Source organism: Antennarius striatus, chromosome 9 (genome assembly GCF_040054535.1).
Source record: "Antennarius striatus isolate MH-2024 chromosome 9, ASM4005453v1, whole genome shotgun sequence".
Lineage (NCBI taxonomy): Eukaryota > Metazoa > Chordata > Actinopteri > Lophiiformes > Antennariidae > Antennarius > Antennarius striatus.
In genome coordinates, this window is record NC_090784.1 from 16,807,943 (window position 1) to 16,831,407 (window position 23,465).

The 23,465-nt window shown below is 40.3% G+C and overlaps 4 protein-coding genes across 5 annotated transcripts; 2 read left to right on the plus strand and 2 right to left on the minus strand.

Annotated features, from left to right (window-relative positions):
• The first annotated feature begins 826 nt into the window (after positions 1-826).
• sbk3 (SH3 domain binding kinase family, member 3) lies at positions 827-6,471 on the plus strand. The gene is made up of 4 exons (XM_068323821.1): positions 827-1,085; positions 3,603-3,750; positions 4,200-4,402; positions 5,217-6,471. The coding sequence occupies exons 1-4, from the start codon at positions 1,080-1,082 to the stop codon at positions 5,979-5,981; spliced, it is 1,122 nt and encodes a 373-aa protein (XP_068179922.1). The 5' UTR covers positions 827-1,079; the 3' UTR covers positions 5,982-6,471.
• A 1,836-nt stretch (positions 6,472-8,307) lies between these two features.
• mfap5 (microfibril associated protein 5) lies at positions 8,308-14,402 on the plus strand. Its single transcript, XM_068324469.1, has 8 exons — positions 8,308-8,338; positions 11,269-11,415; positions 12,381-12,455; positions 12,568-12,600; positions 12,737-12,772; positions 12,914-13,001; positions 13,668-13,741; positions 13,825-14,402. The coding sequence occupies exons 1-8, from the start codon at positions 8,323-8,325 to the stop codon at positions 13,935-13,937; spliced, it is 582 nt and encodes a 193-aa protein (XP_068180570.1). The 5' UTR covers positions 8,308-8,322; the 3' UTR covers positions 13,938-14,402.
• Positions 14,403-14,411: 9 nt separating this feature from the next.
• On the minus strand, positions 14,412-20,252 carry LOC137601961 (adaptin ear-binding coat-associated protein 1-like). The gene is made up of 7 exons (XM_068324468.1): positions 20,105-20,252; positions 19,056-19,156; positions 18,429-18,533; positions 18,019-18,100; positions 17,785-17,893; positions 17,424-17,571; positions 14,412-16,049 (listed from the first exon to the last, which is right to left on the minus strand). Exons 1-7 carry the CDS (start codon positions 20,203-20,205, stop codon positions 15,946-15,948), a joined length of 750 nt encoding a protein of 249 aa, XP_068180569.1. The 5' UTR covers positions 20,206-20,252; the 3' UTR covers positions 14,412-15,945.
• A 581-nt stretch (positions 20,253-20,833) lies between these two features.
• aicda (activation-induced cytidine deaminase) lies at positions 20,834-22,514 on the minus strand. Of its 2 annotated transcripts, XM_068324339.1 has the most exons (4): positions 22,329-22,514; positions 21,962-22,244; positions 21,764-21,879; positions 20,834-21,663 (listed from the first exon to the last, which is right to left on the minus strand). In XM_068324339.1, exons 1-4 carry the CDS (start codon positions 22,449-22,451, stop codon positions 21,613-21,615), a joined length of 573 nt encoding a protein of 190 aa, XP_068180440.1. In that variant the 5' UTR covers positions 22,452-22,514; the 3' UTR covers positions 20,834-21,612. The 2 variants fall into 2 exon arrangements, with proteins under 2 accessions (XP_068180440.1, XP_068180439.1); XM_068324338.1 differs by having other exon boundaries at positions 20,834-21,879.
• Positions 22,515-23,465: the final 951 nt, after the last annotated feature.

Consider the following 23,465-nt stretch of genomic DNA (forward strand, 5'->3'; position numbering starts at 1 on the left):
AGAGATAAAGGAAAGATGAGTCTTTATGAGGCATGGATGAGGCATAGCGGAGGGAGTTTGAAAAGTATATTAAAACTTAGTTGAAAAGCTTGAAGATGTTCCTCAGAGGATAGAAGACGTTCTTGGGGAAAAGGTATTTTTAGTGTTTAATATTTGTGATAATTTTAGCAGAGTCAGCCAGAAATGATGGGCGCATTGGGGGGGAAAAGAAGGCTGGAATTGGACAGTGCAAGGGTAAAGTTCACAACCTTTATAATCCCAGTAAGATTCAGGGATCATGAGTACTACATGTTGGCCTGTTCTTTCATTCCAACACACCCGTTGATTAAAAGAGGAATCCTACACTGTGGGGGAATTCACCCGCTAGGACTGGATGAGAGGGTGAGAAAGAGACAAGTATATGGAAAGAAAAAGGGGATGAAGGGGGTTTTGGGAGTTGAGGGACAGCTGAGGGGAGGAGTGGCAGGAGAACGATGGGTTAACGCGCCCAGGCAGGCTGTCAGATTGGAAAGGATGGGATGTTGGGAGGGAGGGAGGGAGGGAGAGAGAGAGAGAGAGAGAGAGAGAGAGAGAGAGAGAGAGAGAGAGAGAGAGAGAGAGAGAGAGAGAGAGAGAGAGAGAGAGAGAGAGAGAGAGAGAGAGAGAGAGAGAGAGAGAGAGAGAGAGAGAGAGAGAGAGAGAGAGAGAGAGAGAGAGAGAGAGAGAGAGGACTCCTAGCTGGTTCACATGTATTTGCCAACCTAAGGGAGAACAGACAGAGAGATTTGGCACAAGAGTTGGAAAAGAGAGGGACAGAGTTCAGCGTGTGTCTCCTGGGGGGGGGGGGGGGGGAAGCGCACAGTTAATATTCAGGTCTGCAGTGAACATCTCTGAGGATCTGTCAGAAAGCAGCTGCGCTCCTGCACCCACGGACCCACGGAACATGAGCAGAAATATCAGCTTCAAATCCAGTTAGATTATCAAACCGGCTGGAGGAGCACACTTGAGACCCAGAGCAGAAGGTGCATCAGTGGCAGCCAGCCTGTCAGGCTGAGAAGAGACGACACCAAGAGAACAGGTATCGACCGACTGAACACAAAATGACGGTAAGATACACACAATTTCTCTGTCAACTTAAAGCCAGTAACAAGTTACAAGACGGTTTCAGTTATTGAAAAAATATTCCTGTTTTCTGCCAACAAAAGCATCAGCAAAGAAACGTGAATTAATGCAACTGGTGTTTTTCTTTCTTTCTTTCTACACACACGCACACACACACACACACACACACACACACACACACACACACACACACACACACACACACACACACACACACACACACACACACACACACACACACACACACACACACACACACACACAGTATATGTATATATACTGTATATATGTATATACAGTATATACTGTGTGTGTGTGTGTGTGTGTGTGTGTGTGTGTGTGTGTGTGTGTGTGTGCGTGTGTGCGAATGTGTGTTTTCCAACAATATGGTGAGATGATATGATGACATGCTGGCATGATACAAATGCATGCCTGACTTTTTATTGCTTTATTGTTTGACAGACAACTTTATTATGAGGATTTTCAGCTTGTAATGTTGAGCTCTTGTGTCCAGTTTCAAATCTCATTACATGAGTTCATGCAGAGCCTTTATCAAACTCTCACTTTCATCTGCGGTGTAATGCCAAGCGCCAAACAGGAATCTAATTGATTATCACCTTATTTTACAAGAACGTGTCTAATTTCAGAATACTCCTTCTGCAGTAGCTGTTGTGGATCTACTTACATTCTATAAAGGATAATCATATTTTAACTGGGCTTCTGGCGTGAGTGGAATGAGGAGCAGATAGAAAACAAAATAACTTTATCGACTACACCCCAACACTGAATGAAATCCAACTTTACAGGAATTTAAAACTTTGCATTGAAATTCAAAACTGTAAAAGGCATTGATGAATACACAAAGAGTGTATTCATCTGTTATCCCACAGCATTAAGTTATTGATGAATTCCTACAGACCAATGACTTCCAACATCACCAAACAGCATTTTTCCAATCTGTTTCCCTTTTTCTTTCCCCTAAAAATGCAGTTTATCAACCAGTTAGTTTTCTCACAGTCTGACTTGTCTATATTCTGGAGACACACTACAGCTTGACGGTGCACCAGCAGAACAGCATCAATCTATATGCCATTGATCTTGACGCAGCTCATCATCGCTCTATTTTAAATAGAGCTGTCCATGTAAAAATCTGTGCCAAAGAGGGCTGGTCTCAGACTGGTTGAAACCTGTAGTCTTATTTTCAGCTGTACATCAGATACATTGGTTTGTCACACAGCAACTCAGAACTGAGATCCATCAGCTACATTTTATAAACAACAATCAAGGTATAACTCCTAAATAAATCTTAAGTATGTATGGCAGTGGTTGGTTTTGTGTTGTCATTAGATATTTATCAAGTATTAATTACAATAAGGCTAATCAAGGCATTAGTAATTCATATCAAATCAACAATATTTTTAGTTTGTTTGAGGGAGTAATCTGTAATATAACCAAATTAATGTCTGTTTCTCAGTAAGTCCTGTTATGCAACATAAAGAAGGTCAAGGGTAAAAATATACCATCGTCCTACAACCACGTTAGCTGTGGTGTGAAGGTATGCATGGTAAGTGTTCACAGCCTTTCTAATTAGCTGTGGTATGTGGTGGGGAACTACTTTAAAAGAGGTCATAATGAGTGAGATTTCTGCTAATCCTTCCTGATGAAAAGACACGCTAATTTCTAAAAGTTAAACCTATTTGTAGGATGATTGATCAGTTATGTCACATTTATTAAAAAAAAAAAAAACTACAACAAAGAAATTCTTGTATATTCATCTGGATTTTAACAGATGGGTGTTGGAACGGCATGTGAATAGTAAGAAAAGGCAAGATTATTTTAAAAAAATCTTAATGAGATGGCATCAAAAAAAATAATGGCAAGTTTATGGCATGGAAATACCAACATTTAAAACTTTCTAAATGGAAAAAGATTTTTGAAAAATCTTCTTTTTTTGCCTTATGTGTAATTGTTATTGTTTTTATCTGCTTCCTTAATGGACATTTGAATCTATTAACACATGATTTATAAGTTTATGGATGTCTGGCTATAAGTACATTTATCAATGCATTATGTAGTGTAAGGCAGACATTATGGGGAATGGACAGGAAATGCACAACTCTGCAATTTTTAAAGCGTACTGTTAATCATTTGAAATTTAAAAAAAACAAGAAAAAAATGGCAAGAGATGCTACATTTTATGCTGGAAGAAAAGTGAAAGAAGTTTTAATAAGCAACAATAAAAGAGTAGTACTAACACATCAGTCATGTGACTAATAAGATGTATTCCTTGCAAGGTCTTTTTAAAAATAGCAGCTTCAGGTATCGTAGCCTCAGGTTCAGACTTCGTTCTGTGAAGTTATCTGTCACAAACATCAACACATGCCGATCAAGCTGTGGTTCTTCTTTCACCTGATGCATCGCAGTCAATCATCGTCTGGCATCGTGCAGTGATGGTGAACTTGAATTTGTGTATGTGTGTGTTTGCTTGTTTGTGAGAACAGGCTGCAACGGCTCAGGAACTTGACGAGCGATGTTTCCTGTCAGCACAGTCCCTGCCCAGTCTGAAGTTATCCGAACACTTCCAGATGGTGAAGCTCCTAGGAGAGGGTTCCTATGGAAAAGTCATGCTAGCTGTACACAGAAAGAGAGGTAAGTCACTCAGATCATTACGCCACAGATGGATCAACCTTCAGGAGCCACTGTTTAATGCTCATTTAGTCAATCAAAATCAAGCCTGATCTGATTTGTGTGGTTGATTTGGGGGGTTCATACTTCTGCACATTCATCTTCTTCTGAAGCCACTGCACATGTTATCTTGGGTTAGCGCTGCAGTAACACAAGGACCAATGTTTTTTGATAGTGTTCACTCGATATGTTGCGCTTCTGTTGCTATAATGGAGCGCTTTGGTGCATTTTGGGAGATAGTGTTGCCGCAGTGGGCCGTAGATGTGTAACAGAGTCGCCCCAAAGGGGAAGTTATATTTGTTCACGGTGGTAATGATGACCAACGCTCACATTCCACTCATGATGACAGTTTGACTAAAGCTGATTAGATGTTGCAGTATTCAACACATGTTGTCTTGCTTCATTCCCTTCAGGAACCCCTATGGCTCTGAAGTTTTTCCCCCGTGAGAGTACCTCACTCACCTCCTTCCTGCGTGAATACAATCTCTCCCTGTCATACTGTACCCATCCTTCTCTGACACGGGCCCTTGGCATCTTCTTTTCCACACCCTCCTACTACGTCTTTGCCCAGCAAGCCGGTCTATATGGTGACCTCTACAGTGTGATAGTGTCTGAGGTCAGTTTAGTTAGTTTGTGGTGTGAAATGTGGTGTGTTCACCCTAACATGCTTAGAAAATTAACAATGATTTCTGTAGTTTCAGATGAATAAATTTGCAAACGCATGTGTCCTGGGGTGCAACCACTTCCAGGAAACATTCTGTTAAGGGTTTTCCTATTGGCCATGGAAAATCCATTTAAAAATGCACAGCTAATCAAATCAGCTTTCTAAATCAACATAATTTGGAGTAATCGTAATTGAAAGTTGAAAATTGATGTCAGAACTTCTTTTTCACACATTTTCCTTCCAACATTGAAAAAGTCAACAGAGACACTTTTAAAGATTTTGTCTAAAAAAAAAATCCTAACCCTTTCCTCAGCCTTGGCCAATGTGTTTTTATCACCTGGGCAATTTTTATAGGAATTTAATCTAGGCTGTAATATCAGAGATGGCATGAAAGAGTAAATTAAGGAAGGGAAGGTTGCACATTGGCATCTGCATGAAACCTGGAGGTAAATGCAACACTGGAACAGATCTCATGGAAAGGCAAACGTGTGCTTTTGTGAGATGTTTCCAGATCACCCCTGTTTGACTGTGTCAATGCCAGTAACATAGTAGAGCCCTGATACGACTTAAGGGCATCCTGCTCTCATGAGATGAAGTGGAAGAACACAAAGGCAGCTGTTTCCAAAAGCGTCACTTTCCATTTCGATGACGCAGATTTAGTCTTTGATGTGATGTTCTTTCTCACTACTTCACCTGCTTGCTCTTCATTCTGATAAATAGAGTTGTATTTCCTGATCTGAACACACTGATATGGATTCTGTTTCAGGTTGGAGTGAGTGAAGAGTGCGTCCAGAGGGTGATGGCCCAGCTGAGTGGCGCTGTGACTCATCTGCACTCCCTTGGCTTCGTCCACCGTGACATTAAACCTGAAAACATTTTCCTGTGCGACAGCTCGTGCCGCTGGGTCAAGCTGGGTGACTTTGGCCTCGCTCGAGCCATCGGCTCCAACGTTCGTGCCGTTTGGTACGAGTCACCCTTTTGCACTCCGGAGGTGGAAGCTGCCAAAGAAGCAGAGAAGGAGATGGAGAGGAGGGTGTGCGAGGGGACTGAAGAAGAAATGGAGGACATTTGGATATCAGTGGAGCCCTCCATTGACAGCTGGGCCCTCGGCGTTCTCGTCTACTGCCTCTTAACTGGCTGCTTCCCTTGGGAGGAGAGTACCCAAGATGACCGCGGCTACCGTAGATACAAGGAGTGGTTTAATCGTGAGGCTGAAAAGGAAAAGATCAGGGATGGTAAGTGGAACGATGAAGAGGAAATAGACAGTTTCCTAAAAAACAACCCCCCTCCTTCACAGTTTGAGGGCCTCAGCCCGCTAGTGATGACTCTTTTCAAGGAGCTGCTCCATCCGGAGCCCAAACGAAGAGGAAGCCCAGAAGAGATCCTGAGCTACCTGGGGGGGCCTTGGCTGATGGAGACTGAGATAGAGGAAAAGAGGAAGGCAGAGGAAGCTGAGAAGGAGGCCAGAAAAATAAGGGAGGTGGGAGGGGTTGCAGATGAGTTGATCAGGGAGGGAAGAGGGGAGAGATAAATTTTGTCTTCATTTAAACCGTTTTTTTTGTACATGTTGATATAAAACATGCCCGGCATGATGTCGTAATGTATTTTGATGTAGAATATAAATGCAGTACGAATATACACTCTCTTAAGTGATATATTTTCATACTTGCATAAAGGTTATTGTTGAAGGTAGCACTTCCTGTGTATTCCAGAGTATGTGTGCATAAATATGTCTGTGTTTCAAAGGAGTTCATAGTTTGTAAAAGAAAGGTTTGATGATGTTTGAATAAAATATGCTCTTTGTTTTTACCTCAATTTTTCATGACATGCTGTAAACTACACATACATGGTCTATAACAGTCAGTTCAGTTTGGTTTGAATGATGGAAGATCAAAACTACGACTCTTTTTACCCAAATAACAGGAATAGAAAGGCACTTAAACATAATGCAACCTGAGGTTGTTTTTTTTTTACAGTTATGCATTTGTATTTTAACTTGTGAAAACAATAAAATCATTGCACTTACAAGAAAATGTGCTCTGTCATTTTATTGCAGTTGTCACCTTAAGCCATCACAGGTCCTTGGATATCACTATGAGAGGAGACCAGTGAGATTAGAAGACTTTTTTTCCCCCCACTTTAAGCAAGTCCTAAAGTCCTTAATTGCTTAAGAGTCAAAAACAAGTAAAAATAAAGATGTAATATAATAATAGATGTAATAAAAAGTTTAGTAAGTCTCATTTTCTCCAAATGTTTGTGTAAATAATTAAAGAATCAACTAGCGTGACAGTAGAGCAGCTACATCTGCAAAAGCGTGAGAAATCCTGCATGTGGTGGTTTGGCAAAACAAAACAAAACAAAAAAAAAAGAAATAGATACCAGTGAAAACATATCCCCCTTAATGGAGGTAATTACTTATAAAAAAATCACTGACAACATCTGATAGCTTTAAAAGACATTCTGGAAAAGTGCACCCATGGAAAGAAGTGCCATCTTTGACACGATGAAGCGACAGGTGCTGCAGAACAAAAACAGCTCATCTAAAATTGGACTGAACAATACAACGTGACCATGATACCAGTGTGATCTTCCAAGTTTGTGTGATGCGGAGCTCAGACACACAAACCACAGGAGGAAAGACATGACATTTATTCATATGGGCTGTCACTTCAGAGCTAGAAAGATCTTTATTGGAACATTTGAAGTGAATCTTAGATAAATGAACATTTGAGGCGTTGACAGTAAAACAAACCAATATAAAATCTGCACATGTGTTGTGTTGAACTCCATGTTGTTTATGGGGATGTTTGTCCTAAATCTGTCATGGCGGGATGGGGAGGGGGCAATAGCAAAATGAAAAATCTCCCACATTCTCGTTGTGGTGACTCCTAAAGAACACTCTTGTATTGCTTATGTTCGCTTTGCATACGTTTGCTGAATCACATGATGCCGATGCAAGCATTCATCATCAGGAAAAGGATATAACATACCTTTAGAGGTAACTTGATCTCAAAACATAAGCAGTTAGATTTACTTCAGCTGTGAAGAGAAAAATTGTCACTACAAGAATTAAATCCTCAGTTTAAACTTTCACATTGCAGTTTGCACAATATCATAGTTTCAAATTGGATCGGATCCTTGCTGGGAGCAAACTTGCTAACGCATGCTGAGGGTGTATGTCTATGGCATTAGGATCTGCGCTAACCCCTGCTAAGGGCCACTCCAGATGGTTGTATAAATAGACCCCAGACCCATCTATTTACCTAGCATGCACGTCATCACCTCTCTCTGACTATCTACACTCACACCGTCCCCCAAACGAACAGCCAGGCCACCTTGGCGCCTGCAGGCCTGCAACAGCGCAATTTGTTGGAACACGACGGCCCATCTCGCCAGTTAACTCTGCTCTTTTCTATCTGTGGGTCTCCTACTGATTACTTTTCCCTTGCCTTGCTCCTCTTGCGCCACCTGGACCGTGTCTCAACCTTTCAGATTTGTGGCCACGTCTACTTAAAGCAGCTTTGGTAAAAGTGATCCTTCTCAGCCAGGACATTCCTCTTCTCGGGGTAACAGTAACATGAACCAAGAACTGTTTCTGTGATTGTATCTTATAATCCAGTATTTTCACAATAAAACACTTGATAGTATTGCGATCCAGGAAACAGAGGAGCAAGAGTCATCTGATACTTGGATGGGGAGTTAATGAAGGACCTCAGCCTGACAAATGGAAACACATGGTGTGACCCATTGAGACAATAGAGTGCCAACACAAAGACACTAATCGAGGTGTAAATCTGCTGGAGGTCGACGAGGACAGCAGGGATGATGAAAACAGGAGAAACCAGGTTGGCTCGGAGGACTGCAGCGCCACGATGAAACCAAATCAAAGTAATAAAAAACACATTTTTTAATGTCAGGTAGGCGAACCTCAGTTCACTTGAAAGCGTGTTTTTCATTCATTCATTCATTCATTCATTCATTCATTCATTCATTCATTCATTCATTCATTCATTCATTCATTCATTTTCTGCTGCTTTTATCCGCCGTAGCGGGTCACGGGAAGCTGGAGCCTATCCCAGCTGGCATAGGGCGTGAGGCGGGGGACACTTCGGGCACGACGCCAGTGCACCGCGGGTGTTTTTCATCATATAGCTCAAAATGTTTGTGAAGTGCAATGACACAACTCTAAATTGAGATCTTCAAGAACATCATATTTAGATTTGCAGCATCAGCAGGACTCAGATTTCATCTCATATTGAATGAAGCTCACTTTGAAACAAAACATTCAACCTCAAGAAGGTCAGCAGGATTTATGGGCTCAACTTATCCCAACTTTTTCTGTCGCCTGGTTACTTCTTAAGGCTCAACACCGCAAATGATCACTTTTGCAGCGTGAGGATTGCTGAACAGCAATATCGGATCCAGTTTGCAGCACGTCTTGAATGAGCATTTCCTGAGAAGTGCGACATGCTCACGGGAGAGTTCATTTTCCCTGTCTGTATACTTGTCTTGCTATTTTTAGTTTGAAATCAGGAGAGTGAAGACATTTCTGCAGCGTGTTGACATTTTGGCTGTTCCTTCCCGCTTCAAAGAGCTGTTTGGTTCAGGTCAGATTTATGTTGGTGGTAGTATTGGTGTTAGGCATTAATTATGATGTTCAGTTTAGGGTCAGGAGATCTCCTTTCACCCGATGCAAATCAAATGCGTCATACATTGACATTAATATGGATTTGCTTGAGTTTGTGTGTGTGTGTGTGTGTGTGTGTGTGTGTGTGTGTGTGTGTGTGTGTGTGTGTGTGTGTGTGTGTGTGTGTGTGTGTGTGTGTGTGTGTGTGTGTGTGTGTGTGTGTGTGTGTGTGTGTGTGTGTGTGTGTGTGAGAATATGTGTGTACAGTGTAACAGTAAGAGAGAAGTAGAGTGAGGAATGTGTTGGAATGGAGAGGAGGTCACTGAAGGAGAATCTATTGCAGAGCTGGCATGCGTCACACATTGCCTTCCAACAAATAAACAAGTCCATACTTTATCATGTGTTTACTATCTGGTATGTTTGACTTAACCGATCTATGCTGCTCTCTACCTCCCTCACCACCTGTCCCCTCTATTCCACTCTTGTCTGTCCTCTCCTTATTTCCTCCCCCTCTCAACTCCACTTCTCCCTCTTGCTCCAGCAGAGTAGGCAGAGTGGAAGATTGATGTGTTTGAAGGATTGATCACTCCTCTTGGCTCCTCTCCTTTTCTCTTTTGCTTACATGGCCCCCATCTGTCAAGCTGTCATCGGACTTGCCCAGTCGACCTTGTTAGGGCCACCCCGCAGGCACTTGCACTGGAGGCTGTGTAGCCCTGATATGTCAAGGAAATGATGAGTGTCTCCCCCTTGAACCGACCAGGTCTTCCCATAGGGTGAGAGCCAGATAGAGATTTGTCATGTGTGACTTCAGGGGTATGTGTGGAAATATTTATATTGGTCAAGTTCAACGAAGCCAGTGCAGAGTCAAGTTTCCCTCAAGTATCTGGATGTATAGACTCTTTCAACGCAAAGAGCCCGTCAGACAAAGGGTTAAGAACTTTGGTCTTAAGGGTTACTTTCGTCTTGTACAGATAAACTCTTGAGGTATCTGAATGACCGCTTATGTAAATGTAAACTTGTGATTTTTGATTGGGTACAAACATTAAACAGCTCCAAAATAAATCAATTTCCCTTCTATTTCAGTAGGTGAAGTTCATCAGCTTTAATATGTGACAAGTTGTTATTTAGAAACTGGGTCACAGACTATAAATCTGAGAGGACGATGAGTTGAACAACCTGGTGAGTAACTGTGGCTTATTGTAAATCACAAACAAGTGGTGATGCAGGTCACTGGGAACAAAGTGAACTGGTTTTGACTTCCTCTTTTGAAGAGGTAGGGTATGACCTGAGCAGCAAAGCTTTGGAATCTTGGTGGTAAACCAAAATTGGTAAATTTGCCTTTTCTTCACAAGTCACTGAAGTAAACCACAAAGTTCTAGGAATTGGTCAAATTATAAGGGTCAAACTGTTGTGGGACTACTGCTTTTATTATGGATGACAGAATGGGAAATCTGGGCCTACTTGGTGGACATTTGAACTTAGTGACCCTTTGAATGAAGCTGTCGATTTATTGATTATTTGCTTTTTAAAATGGCAGAAACATGCCCATTAGCACTCAATATGACAAATGAATGTCATGCGGTTGTAAAATTTGTTTTTGCAGAGATAACTGAGGTTATGGTGACACAATATATTAGACGAAGAGACACACAAAGACAGACTATTCAGTATTAACCGTTCTCCCGAATCACTCATTTTATTTCACTGACCATTAATTGAGATTGTGGGCAAGGGCTATAATTTAAGATTACTGCTCCACCTGGTGGCCTTATTAGGTAGCGCAACAGTCAAGTTCAAATCCCACTGTGGTCAAATTCCCGTCTTGATTTCTTCGTTTCTTCATTATTTCACTTATTAGACTTTTAATTTATTTGCTGGGGTCCACACAACTCTGCATGCTTTTATAACGAAATGAGAAAATATAGCCTGTGTCTTTAATCAATCTATTTCAAATACTTTGAGCGCTACCAAAACTATTTTAAAGTGAAATGTTCTCTGTCACTTGTGTGCCTTCATCTTTTACTTTGTGTTGTGATGGCTTATTGAGGCATGACAAGTGCTGTGCATCCATAATAAAACATTTTTAAAAAAAGAATAAAAATATACATAACTTGCTCCATGTGAATGATTAAAAGGTATATGTGATGTAAAAGAAAAAAAACAATTGATATGATTTTTTTTTTTAAACCAGGTTTGGTGCAAGAAAAAAGTGAAGAGCAAGAAAAATGGTTAGGACGGGGGAGAAAGGGGAGGAGGAGGAGGAGAGAGGAAAGGAGTGGAAAGAGGAGAAGACAAAAGATTCATAAAACCAAAGCAGTTGTGGACGACAGCAAAAGTTGTGAGTACAAATTCATTATGCTTCTTTTATACCTGACTCTAACAGGATAGCTCATATATTGCAGGATTTGCCACGTGCAAAATTATCAACGGAAAGGTATTTTATACTGATTAGATATAAATAGGGAGGTAAAGTAATACGTGGAAAGGCGTCAATGCTTGACTGATTATCTGATTGACCTGAGAATGATTATTTTACATTTGCAGAGTCCTGTTGGAACAAGCTGTGAAAAACATGTCACCCTAAAAAAAACAGATTAATAGAGGCATGCAGTGAGATGAACCGGGACAATGTCGAGCTTCAACACAGTGATGTCAAATATATGACTCTGGAATTCTCACATCAGAAAAGACACAAACTGATAAAATGTGATGCTAAGAGTGGTCGGTGATGATTGTGCAGTTGGAAAGCAGTGAAATGTTCTATGAAAGCTGGAAAAGTATAATGCACAATTTAAAACAGGAGGAGTGGAGGGGAGCGCAAATAGGGCACAAAAAACACATTCTTTTGAGAGAACTCACTCTTGGACGCCAAAGTTACACTGACACATCACAAGAGGAATGACGCAGGGCGGCACAGAGGAGACGAAAGGAGACATAGCAACAAAAGGACTGAGGAAAAAGAGAAAATAACATTTTCACAGGTAGAAAAAAGTCATTTTCAAATCAAACTCCTTGCTTACAAGCAGTCCAAATACAAAAACACACAAGAATAAACTGTAGGTCAGATTATTCCACGACACTACACAACAACTTGTCTGTTGTCCAAAACATAGCATGACTTTCTGTGTTTTTAGATGGAGCAAAACTTTAAGGGAAAACATTACAGTGACCTGGAACTTTGTGAGCATGTTTAAGCAAGAAGATTAAAGGAAACATAAACAGCACAAAAATCTTGAGCAAGGATATTGAACAGTTCCTCTCTGTGAAATCACCCTGACTCGTTTCCTCTTTGGTTTCCTCCAGCTCGTAAAGCTTACCTCTTACAAACTGAAGGAATGGGCAACCTTCCAGTGGTCCTGCTCCTATGCAGTTTCCATGGTACTGCTGCCAAACTGAACACACAAATCATCCTGTTTAATTATGGTTGAGTTGCACTGTGTTTGTTTTTGTGCTGCAAAACAGTCCCCTCATGTGGTTTTTTGTTCCACAGCGCTCGCAGCTGTAGCTCAAGCCCAGCAGGATGGTAATGCCCTTCTCTTCACAAGTCACATTTTCAATCAAGAACATTTATGGTGCATGACATCTGTCCGTCTGTGACTCATTGTAATGGGTCGCTAGTAAGTTTCCAATGTGACTGTGCTTTCTTTTCTTGTTGCTAGAGACCACTCAAGCACCTGGAGGAACCTTGCCAGCCAGTAAGTGACAGCACACTGGTGGTGACCTCTGAACTCCCTCCATGGAGGCCCAATGAAGCACCGCTAGCCCCCTGTGTGCGATTCAGGCTGTCATTGTGATCGATGCAGTTTCAGTATGTTATTTATCCTCTGTCTCCACAGACTGTAGGGAGGAGATGTATCCTTGCACCAGGATGTACTCAGTTCACCGACCCGTCAAGCGATATGTTGGTGGCATTTGTATCTACAGGTGATCAGCAATTTACCTGCACCTTCATGAATGAGCAGTGATCAGCAGCATCAGCCACAACAAAAATATTTCCTGACAAGCAAATATCCTTCTGTCTTAATTTCCTGAGATTTTTTTCTCTGGTATTCAACAATACTGAAAAAAAACAACAATAAAACAATAAGACATCCTTAGTTTTTACATTAAATTATATACTAACATTATTCATCTGCTTCATTGGGACTGTTTGGGTCCAGTGGGATGAAACTGTCAAAGCATAATGTGTCAAGCAAATGTTGCCTATCTCTGATTGGTCCAAATAAATATGTGGCATCACACACCTCCAACCAAGTTCTTTGCCACAAAATATGACAAATTTTAAATATGACATAGAACAATAGTATTACAAATATCTGCCTCTCCATTCGATGTTAATTTAGTGACTTTATTTAAAGCTTATTAGCATTATCAGGATAACAGAGTGGTATACATTAAAGTATTGATCATGTAACAGAACAGCATGTCAAGCTTTAAACTGGAAAGAGGGTCTTCATGGTGGTTGATCTAGGTGAGGTTTACTATTTAACACCGGTAAATTGAACTTTAGTTATGTGTTGTGTGCAAATTATTCATCTGCAGCATTACGTTGACATCCTTCATATTAACATGATCAAACTTCTGATGCAGCCTTCCTCGCGTCTACGTGATCAACAATGAGATCTGTGTGAGGACAGTGTGCCAACAGGATGAGTACCTGAAGGGTAACACATTCTACAAGAACTTTAAACTCAATGTTGACTCCGTGAAACACATTTTTCAAATATCTATCTCTTCCACATTACAGCTGAACTATGCAGAGAGAGGTCTGGGTGGCCCAGACGAATTGAGAGGTCATCTAATAGGAAACGCTGTCTCAATCGCCGTAGCAACCTCAAAACTTGGGCAAACAAGGCTTGAGGGGTCCTGGATGGCGATGTGACCACCAGCGAGGATGGAGCCCCTTTTTGGAGACAACCATTAATCCACATCATCATAAATCTACCACCAAACCCAACACCTGGGGGTCTTTTTCTTTCTCTTTAAGACATTGGCACTAGTGTGCTGAGTCGTATCTATGTGTATGTTTAAGTATGTTGTGTGGATACCAAATGAAAGCTTGTTTCACTTGCGTGTTATAGGACATAAATCATGTCTTCAATGATTTACAAACCACTTAAGGTACTGTAGTGATGTACCTAAGGCAGCACTGAATCACGACATTGACCAAAGAAATGCTCACCCTGTTGTGGATTGTAAGGTAATCATTGACAATCCAGTATTATGTGCACTATTTTATCAACAACACTACATCTGTTAGTTATTTGCTCACTTTTTTGTTATATTTTCACCCTATATGAAGGAATAAAAACATAAAGACAAAGATTATGGTCATTTAGTGTTATCTTTGTTTATCTTTGCATATTCATGTTCACACATACATACAGTTTGGAATAACGAGTAACACTTGGGAGCGATGCATATAATTTAAACAGTAAACAGGTACTGACAAACACTGGTAGAGCTTTACACTCACACGATATCTGTGTTCCATTCAACATCCAACTCATACCACTCATCATGGTCATCCGTCACAATTCATATGCAACATGTTCCATTTCTCTGAAATTAGCAGTATCGCAATTGAAAAAAACAAAACAGACATGCTTGGTCCCACATTGCATTTTGTCACATTACAGAGTACCATTATTAGCATCTTAACATGGAATCAGGATTCACAGTCAAAACTAGTTTGTTTAACTCGACCTGCTGCGGTTGGGGTCGGTTGACCTGACTACCTTCTCGTAAAGCTTTGAGGAGGTGAAGTTCTCCACGGACTGACGGGGGCACAAACACAGACCCATTCATTGAGCAGGAGAGCAGGTCTTGACCTAAATGACTCATCAGTCTCAGCCTTTGCAGCTGTGCTGAATAAAGATGACATAGCACTAAATAATCTTGGTTTCCCTTTGGGGCTAGTATAAAAGCACTTAACGCTTCCCTTTCGTTTACTGATCTTTTGCTAGGCTAATCAACATCCAACATTCCCACGTCCTTCTTTCTTTGTACCAGTCTACACGTGGAACAACGCACACAGTGGTCAGGACTCATCCCACTGCAATATGTGTTCAACAGCTGAGGTTCTGTTCGACACATTCTCTCAAAACGATGCTGCAGAGCAGCATCAGCTCCCCTAGGGGGTGCTAGAGAGCACAGCCCGTCTTCACACCAGCTATTGCATTCAAGTAAAATCATTTTGTAGTAAACTTCACTAGAACCTAAATCTAAGATCTGAACAATCCCTGTGGTAAATGCAGACTTAATGCATTAATAATTACATAGACCGACTAGACTGCCGGTCTTGCATACAGTCAGTCCCACTGCTTGGGGCTTGGAGAATTATAAATTATAAGTACATACATTTTATAACACCAGCAGCAAAAACTACCAACTACTGACACCAGATACATTTAAAATAGATAGTCTCTGTACATATATTAATTTAACATGATCTGTACATAAATTATATGATATTTTGTTAGATTTCATTAAGAGATATTTTTGACTATGTCACCTTTAATTAAATGTTTAGTATGTATACTCTATGATGACATTTTACATAAAAAACAAAACAAACAAAATCACATTGAAAAGAGGAAGGGGAAGCAGTATTTAAAGAGTACAATGTAAACTAGTAAGTTACAATTTATATTAATTGCAGAAGAAAGAAAGAAAGATAATGGAGAATGACGGTTTTATTTCATTTCAGCGCCATGAAGACCTGAATTAAAATAAAACAAACTAGTATGTAGGATGACTGGTTTTGCAGGGAGTGATGTGTGATGCAATAACAGGGAGAACAAAGTTACAAAAAGGGTTGCATAAATTTACAGAAAGATAAGAGACAGAAAACCAAATCAATATCTTCTCACTTGGGGGATACAGGATCAAAATCTCCCCACAGGTCTGAGCTGGCTGCACTGGATGGAGGCGCTGAGTTGGAAGTACTGGAGTCCAGGTCCAGCAACGATCCTGGAGATGAAAATTATTAAAACACACGATGATTCTTAATGTTTTTAGCCTTATTAGTCTTAGGGAAAATTACTGTAAATTCTTCTATTAGAACGCAAAAAAATCTCACATGTCACCTGCCATAAATTATGAGGTTTGTAATTTGCTATTGAATTAGTTCACAACTCCAATAAAATCAAATAGAAGTACATTCATACCATTTGAGTTCAACCTACCCATGCAATATGTAAACATATCGATACTTTCAGACTTCCAGTATATACTGAGGTTTTGGTCTTCAGACCATTAGATGCGATGGGGGTGAACACACTTTCATTCAAAAGTTAAACTCAACAGCAGTTAAATAGTCTGTGTTTATCTCTTGGCAATCCCCACACCTCATTCTTTATTGGGGACTATTTCTTTGGTGGAGAAAAGTTCCAATGAAAACTGTTTCCAGATGAGAAATTGGGAAATCATTTGCGGAAAGACAAATAGCTGCGGAATTTTTCAAAGAGCTTTCAATGTTTTGAGCAGCACAGCCAACAATCTTAGAGACAGGCATCTACAAGCCTCGACACACGGAACCGAAACTGTGTGTATGTGTAAAAAGTATGCAGTTTTGTGAGATGAATCAATGTGACATCCATTGCAAAGGCATCTTTTCTACAGCTGGCCAGAGAGGAGGAAGGTAAAAATACATTTTAAAGGAAAAAAACAGCATTTTACAACTGGAGTCTCCCTAAAGGTTTTGGCTGATATTCTTGCAAGTCAGCGTGACATTACACTCACCACTTTCATTGTAAAGACCGATGACATGAATTCTTCACCAAAAATAGCTTTTAAACAAACACCAATGAGGCCATGGAAATACAAACTTTCAACAACAAAATGAGTTTGTTTGCTCCACAGGGATCATTTGCATTGACTTTCTTGGTGTTATAGCAACTCCTGTGAGTACAGCAGCTGTACCAATCCAAAAAAAAAAAGTGGAAGGACAGCTGCAATCCACTGGATTATTTGGGTAACAGTGTTTATCTTTTCAGACTTGTAGCAATGGTAAGAATAAAGTTGTGCGTAACCATAACTACGTCAGCTAATCCCTGCTCTTTATATTTGGGTGAAGGGCAGAGAACAACACACATCACTGCAAGATGACTTACAATGATTTCAATATTTTTAAAATTGTCTTGTCATCATGAAGAATAAATTTTGTGACTTTGAATAACCTATTATTTTTGCGTTCTTTATGTCATACATTATAAATTGCTTCCTAATGAGAATGCAATAATTATTTCTTAGTTACAGATCGTGGTTCTGATGTTTTTGAAGTTATTTGGATTGTGAAAAAGAAAAAACAAAACACAAACAGAGTGTTGTGCAACAGCTACCTACCAGAGTCACTTTCTGCTGCAGACGGTTGGATGGAATGGTTGGTAGATCTGGATGAAGGGGGTGGGGCTAACTTTCCTCCAGGAGGAGGTGGAAGGAGTCCAAGACCGCCTGAACTCTGAGGACGAGACCTGTCCTTCTTTTTCGATTGCTGGAAAAGGGACAGTAGAAAAATGCAAACAAACAAGTGTGTGACTGTGCGTTGATGCAAGTTTGCATACTACTTGTCAAAGCCACAGAAAAACAACAAACAAATGAACTCATCCTCCAGGGTCACGTAACAAATGTTAACTTTATGGAATAGCTGAGAATATTTGGTTGTTCAGTCATGACAAGCATTCTTACATATTCAAGGTAAGATTACCCCAATATTTAGAGTGATAGTCTGTCCTTCTTTGAAGCCCAGGTCCAGTTTAGGAGTGGAATCTGGGGCCTGTGCCTGCTTGGTTAGTTCTGTTTCCTGTTTTACCCATCTGGGGAAAAAAATGGGAATGGGGTGAGATGGAGAAGGATTATAATTTTTCTACTAAAAAATAATAAATACATTTCCTCCTGCTTTATTTACAACTGATCAGATATTATAAAGAAAACTGCATACTTAAAGTGGTCCTGGAGTGAAACATTGAAGTCAAAGGCGTCGCCTCGGTCTCCAAAGCCAATGCCTATGAATGCGCTGCGACCTGAGAGAGACAAGAAGACTTTTAACTCAACGCCTTTGTTTTGAGTGAACATGGCTGAAGATTATTTTTAAAAAGGGTGGAGGAACATAACTAAACACAACACAATATGTTTTTAGATATAGCTCATGGGTGTATGCATCAGTGAAATCACTAATAAAATTAATCGATGTGAGCTAGAATAACGGAGATTAAAAATCTTGAGGCAGCACGGACAGACAGTTTTTCCACACTTATAAAACACAGTTTCTAAAATTAATCTGAAAAAAATGTAAACGTTTGTTAAATTGTGAGTTACAGAATATTTATGACTTAGTTAAAATTCACTCACCATTGTCATCTTGAATACGGAGCACAAAGTAACGGCTTGAGTCACTAACGGTCTCCACTGCAATGCCTGGAAACTCATTAACTGGTGCTTGAGCAAAAAGCTCCCCTGTAGATTCCCACAAAATGAAAACATTCAGTGTCAACCTGAAAAATCATGACTTCATGACTTTTCTGTGCTGAGTTTGCATGTTTTCTCCATGTTTTATTCCATTTCCCCCATCATCGGGAAAAACATGCATTTAGGACTATTAGGTTATGTAGTGACAGCGGCTCAGAAAAAGGTGTCTACACTAACCTTGAAATTCCTTTTACAATTGTATAATAACAAATTAAAGCTTCTCCTTCTTATAAATATTGTTTATTAGGCAAGGTGGGTTCTTGTAGGTAGATCATTTTAAAAAATGCATCAATATGAAATGTGAACTGAGGACAACAAGCTTGCTGATACGTGAAATGAACCAAAAGTGAGACAGCTTGTCAGCCTCTTTGCTTCACAGTAAGCTGACTGCTTAGACATGGGTTGGGTCACCTTGGAAAAGATGAGCACCGCATAGGCACAACACAGTGGAGTAATTTACAACAGAGGTAGCGCCAGTAAATACCACCATCCTGTGTGCTTTTCACTCACCAGAGATTTTGTCTTCCAATTTGACATAGGCCACTTTGCCCCGTGCTGTCAGACGCATCCGTCCCGTCCAGTCGGGAGCATCCAGCTTCCAATCAGCAGCCCTTGGGACACAAAGACACAAGCAGCGCAGGAGACACTGTGATGTAGGTGAAGCAGTTTAAAGACACTGATGCTGAGACAGATGGGGGGGGGGGGGGTTAGGAAGGAGAAGAAAAAAAAGAAAAGACAGGAGATTTTTCTGTGTGTGTGATTGTTGTGATTCATGGAAACACACTCATCACCGTTTCTATGTGAGCAGAACGTGACCAGGACTTCAGAGGGGCATTTCACTGAGACCTGAGGCTGACGTGTTACGTCACCAGCCTTACTCACTGTAAATATGGTCACTGGTTAACCAATCACGTCTCTCGTGGGACTCAGGCCTGTGCTACTGTTGGGTGGCTGTCATGTCCACTCAGATGCAGCTCCAGCGTGTCAGGCTGGAGCACCAGCCAATGGAAAACGGGGTAAACAATTCAATGTCATCCTTTTTTTTTAAAAACAAACAAACAAACAACAAAACAAAAACAAAACCCAACAACTATAAAACCATTCCCTGTGCTGTCACTTAAAAATATAATAACAGTGTGAATGGTCACGATAAACACCATTTACAGCTCCAGCATTGCTTTTTTTTTTTTTTTTTTTTTTTTTTTTTTAATACTTAACAAGAACATTTAAAGCAAAAGTATTCGAAAAATAAAATGTTTTTTTTTAGGTAACAGTGAAATGAAGAGAGCTAGACCTGAGAGTGGGAGTCATTTAATCATCACCTTCCGCAACGCAAGTGACAAACGTAAACTGTTAGCTGATTCATTTCCAAAAGTGACCTTGTAAATACGCAACACATGACTACAAAAATAAATCAATCACCAAATCCACCTCCACTTGAGGACGCCACATTGGTGTGGTAAGCTAACCAGGTAGGTCGCCGAGGCAACGGCCACCGCCGCCTGCAGTCGCGGATGCGGGTTCATAAAACCCAGGCCGCTCCCCCTCCCCACCCTCACCTGATGGCCCGGTTGGATGCTCTCGGTGGAATTCGGTAAACGTTGACTTCAGGTTTGACACAGAGGATCGATTCGTATTCAGACGGACCTTCGTTCGCCATCTTGACTCCTGCTCGGTCGGTGTACGCCGGTGGTGACCGTGAGCGCTGTGCCCTTGCGGCGTTGACGGCTGCGTGACCGTAATAGACCGAGTATATGCGCACAAGCTGGCGACCCCGTTTCAGTGTTATGGTGTCTGTCATGATGGAGATACCCTCAGTTTGTCTTTTAAAAAGATGATACAGTAAATATAATTGTTGAGAAACTCAAGTGATTTCACATTAATGGAAAAGTGACAACAAATTTACTGAAAACCTGCTTCAAAAACTAGTGTGAAGAGTTAAGAAATATTTATCAAACAGATCATGTAAAATGTCATATTATTTGACCTGTGTTATTAGAGGAATGAAATAATTTATGACAGCAGTATCCTTCAGGATTGTGATGATCTGCAGCACAGATCTGAATCATTCTTAAAAGCTGATGATAGCCAGGGTAAACTGTGTCACTACACGTCCATAAGATGGGTAAACATCATCGAGACAACATATAGCAAAGCGAGACAACTTTATTTATAAAGCACATTTCACATATGTTTTTAACGTGAGAGCTTAAAGTGATAAAGATAAAAATTTCACAATCAGGTAAAAATGAACAAGTTACAATATTTTTAAAAAAAATCATCTCGGACTGTTTAAAATATGTGATAATTAATTTAATGGAATGCAGATGTACTCCATTATTAAACACTTTAAGTGAATTCAGACACATTAAATCAAAGGAGTTTCAAAACTGAAATGATTGTATTTAATGGGAGCAGTGGGCAGCGCAAAAAAAATTGTTTTGGGCCTCTTATAACAATTGTGAGGTTGCAAAACAACATACTACTTCCTCATTTTTTCATCTGACTCTCAAGACAACCAGTAAACCAGAACCAGATGCTGGGTTCTGGATGGTTCGTGTGGCACAAGCATTCCAACTATGCATTTTGGCCCACCACCACAGAGGGATTTGAAAGCAAGGAATAGGAAATGATTCTGTGAATTACCGGGAGCTAGTGTAAAAGTTTCAGAACTGGTTGTGATGTGATTGTGTTTTGTTTTTTTTTACATTTTTTTAAGGGGTTTTTATTTTTTTGGCTGCAGTTTGTTGAATGACTTTTTAGTTTCTTTTGAAGCCCAGTGAACAGATTGTGAATTGTACAGCCTTCCAAAGATAATTACATGAATTAGTCTGATCTTAATTCTATTTTGACATTATTACGATGACGACAGATCTTTGCATATGATTGTATTACACATTCCCACATTGCTAAATAAACAACAAGCTGCATTTACTTAATGTTAAAAGCCTTGCCACAACTTGAAAGCTATTTTTCTCAGTTTTCTTCCCGTTGGTTTTGATGTTGTAGTGCTGAGCAAACACCAGCATGTATTTTCTGTAACTCCAGCTCGTGTCACAGTCGTGTTTCACAGTCCAAGAAGCTTAAAGGCATCTCTTAAATCTTCAGCTTCACACGGCTGGGAAAGAACGATACATTCAGTACTGGAATTCCAAACAAATCCTCACTGGCTTTACCTTGATCCTATTGGAAAATGAGGTGTATGGTAAAACTTCTACCTGGAGGATGCGGTTCAGTTTTCTGGCAAGGCGTACTGAATTTTGATGCAGCTCTTCCCAAGCCTTGAAACTACTTTGTTTACTAGCCACAAAGGTCTGCCAGCAGTAGAAGAAGTCTAAAAGGAGAGGCAAAAACATAAATATTGTTATTGACATAGATTTTATTCCTCCACCACATTTTCAGATTTATTCCTCCACCTTTGTAACTCATGACTGAGATCTGCACGCCGGCTTTCTTCAGCATTCTTAGGCCTTCCCTTTCACGGCTATCCTCCAGGTCGCAGAAGTACAAACGAGAGACAAAGATCCTGAGGCGAAGGTTGGGCGTTCGGCTCAGGAATTCACACAGTCTGATGGAACAGTTGGCACAGGGAGACCAGGAGCAGAACCAGGTGATGGAGTAACTGAGCCTCTTCTCCCCAGTACCCCCACTGCCCCACAATCCAGGGCACAAGGCCCCCAGATAGCGTAAGAAAAGTAGCTATGGAGGAATAAGACAATGGAGCCTGTTGTTAAGCTATGTTATTTCTTCTGAACAGGACTGTCCAGTACCTACAGTACTTACCTCCACATGACAGCCATTGCGATTACGGAGGTGTCCAAAGTCAAAAGTTAAGGTGTCTGGCCCCACCCGCCTCTTCACTACAAAGCAGAGGTACGTCTCACACCGGCCTCTCGCCCAGCGCATGTTCTTATAATGGTAGATGAACTTTTTTCGGGGCAAAAGCACGCTGAGGCAAAAAAAGAGCAAAACAACCTTTTTCTTGTAAGTCAGTGTTGTGTTATGCAACAAGAGTAGAAAAAGAAATCACACAGTGGGTGCGGTACAACTTACTGACGGAATATTTCAAGTCTTTTTTTTTTTTAACAAAAACTTGGCGCTCAGAATTTTTTAAAAATGTTGCACATCATCTTAGTGGTATTTAGGGGCTCACTCATGACTCATGGTTTTAAACCACCCTTTAAGCACAATAATGTGATGTAAAACCTGTGGTTAACTTAACGTGAGTGATGGACAGTCAGAAGACAACATTCACTACTCTCAGTCTTAGTCTCAGTTTGACAGCATTTAGAGAACTCATCCTGAAACCCGCAGGTAGCGCTCAAATGGGACATAGATATTGGTATAGCATTATACTGAAGAACACAAGAATATATAAGTATTGTAATTTCTAGATATTTGTGAAAAACTATGCATGTTAAATTTATATAAAAATATGTGTCAAAATAAAAATGCTCAGCATACAAGTCGATTGCAGCCATTTTGCTTACCTGTCAAGCTTCGTAATCATTTCGAAAGACGAGCTTCGTTTAGGCGGACGTGGGTAATGAATGAATGTAAATGAGAAAGATCGAAAGTGTGTGTTGTGTTAAAGGAAGGGAACTGAGATTACAGTATATACCTCTAAACATAAACATCCTGCATAAAACAGAGGCAACTTCTGGTTGGATGAAATGTTGTTTTTTTTAAAACTCAATTTAGGGCGTGTAATACCAACGAGATGTACGGATTGCATTGCTGGAAAAACAATTAAAGATATAAATAAATTACAAATTTTGCTAAATTCTTTTTCAGGGTATTTTGGTTTTTAATCATCTGTTTAAAAAAAAGGAATAGAAATATCTCTAGTTCACATAATAATTGAACTTGAACCATTCTTTGGAACAAGGCAAGGAGGGGAGGCATATTACACATCTCAAA

Excerpts from the sequence above, each read along its gene's own strand:
- sbk3 (XM_068323821.1), top strand. Across the intron at positions 3,751-4,199 it reads AGCTGTACACAGAAAGAGAG|GAACCCCTATGGCTCTGAAG; the intron begins GTAAGTCACTCA and ends CATTCCCTTCAG. Across the intron at positions 4,403-5,216 it reads ACAGTGTGATAGTGTCTGAG|GTTGGAGTGAGTGAAGAGTG; the intron begins GTCAGTTTAGTT and ends ATTCTGTTTCAG.
- LOC137601961 (XM_068324468.1), bottom strand. The coding sequence starts at position 20,205 with ATGGCGAACGAAGGTCCGTCTGAATACGAATCGATCCTCTGTGTCAAA. Across the intron at positions 18,534-19,055 it reads ATTGGAAGACAAAATCTCTG|GGGAGCTTTTTGCTCAAGCA; the intron begins GTGAGTGAAAAG and ends GGGAATCTACAG. Across the intron at positions 18,101-18,428 it reads CCGTATTCAAGATGACAATG|GTCGCAGCGCATTCATAGGC; the intron begins GTGAGTGAATTT and ends TGTCTCTCTCAG.
- aicda (XM_068324338.1), bottom strand. The coding sequence starts at position 22,451 with ATGCGCTGGGCGAGAGGCCGGTGTGAGACGTACCTCTGCTTTGTAGTG. Across the intron at positions 22,245-22,328 it reads GCAATGGCTGTCATGTGGAG|CTACTTTTCTTACGCTATCT; the intron begins GTAAGTACTGTA and ends ATTCCTCCATAG. Across the intron at positions 21,880-21,961 it reads CTCAGTCATGAGTTACAAAG|ACTTCTTCTACTGCTGGCAG; the intron begins GTGGAGGAATAA and ends CTCTCCTTTTAG.
- mfap5 (XM_068324469.1), top strand. Across the intron at positions 12,456-12,567 it reads GCTCCTATGCAGTTTCCATG|CGCTCGCAGCTGTAGCTCAA; the intron begins GTACTGCTGCCA and ends TTTGTTCCACAG. Across the intron at positions 12,773-12,913 it reads TGGAGGAACCTTGCCAGCCA|ACTGTAGGGAGGAGATGTAT; the intron begins GTAAGTGACAGC and ends CTGTCTCCACAG.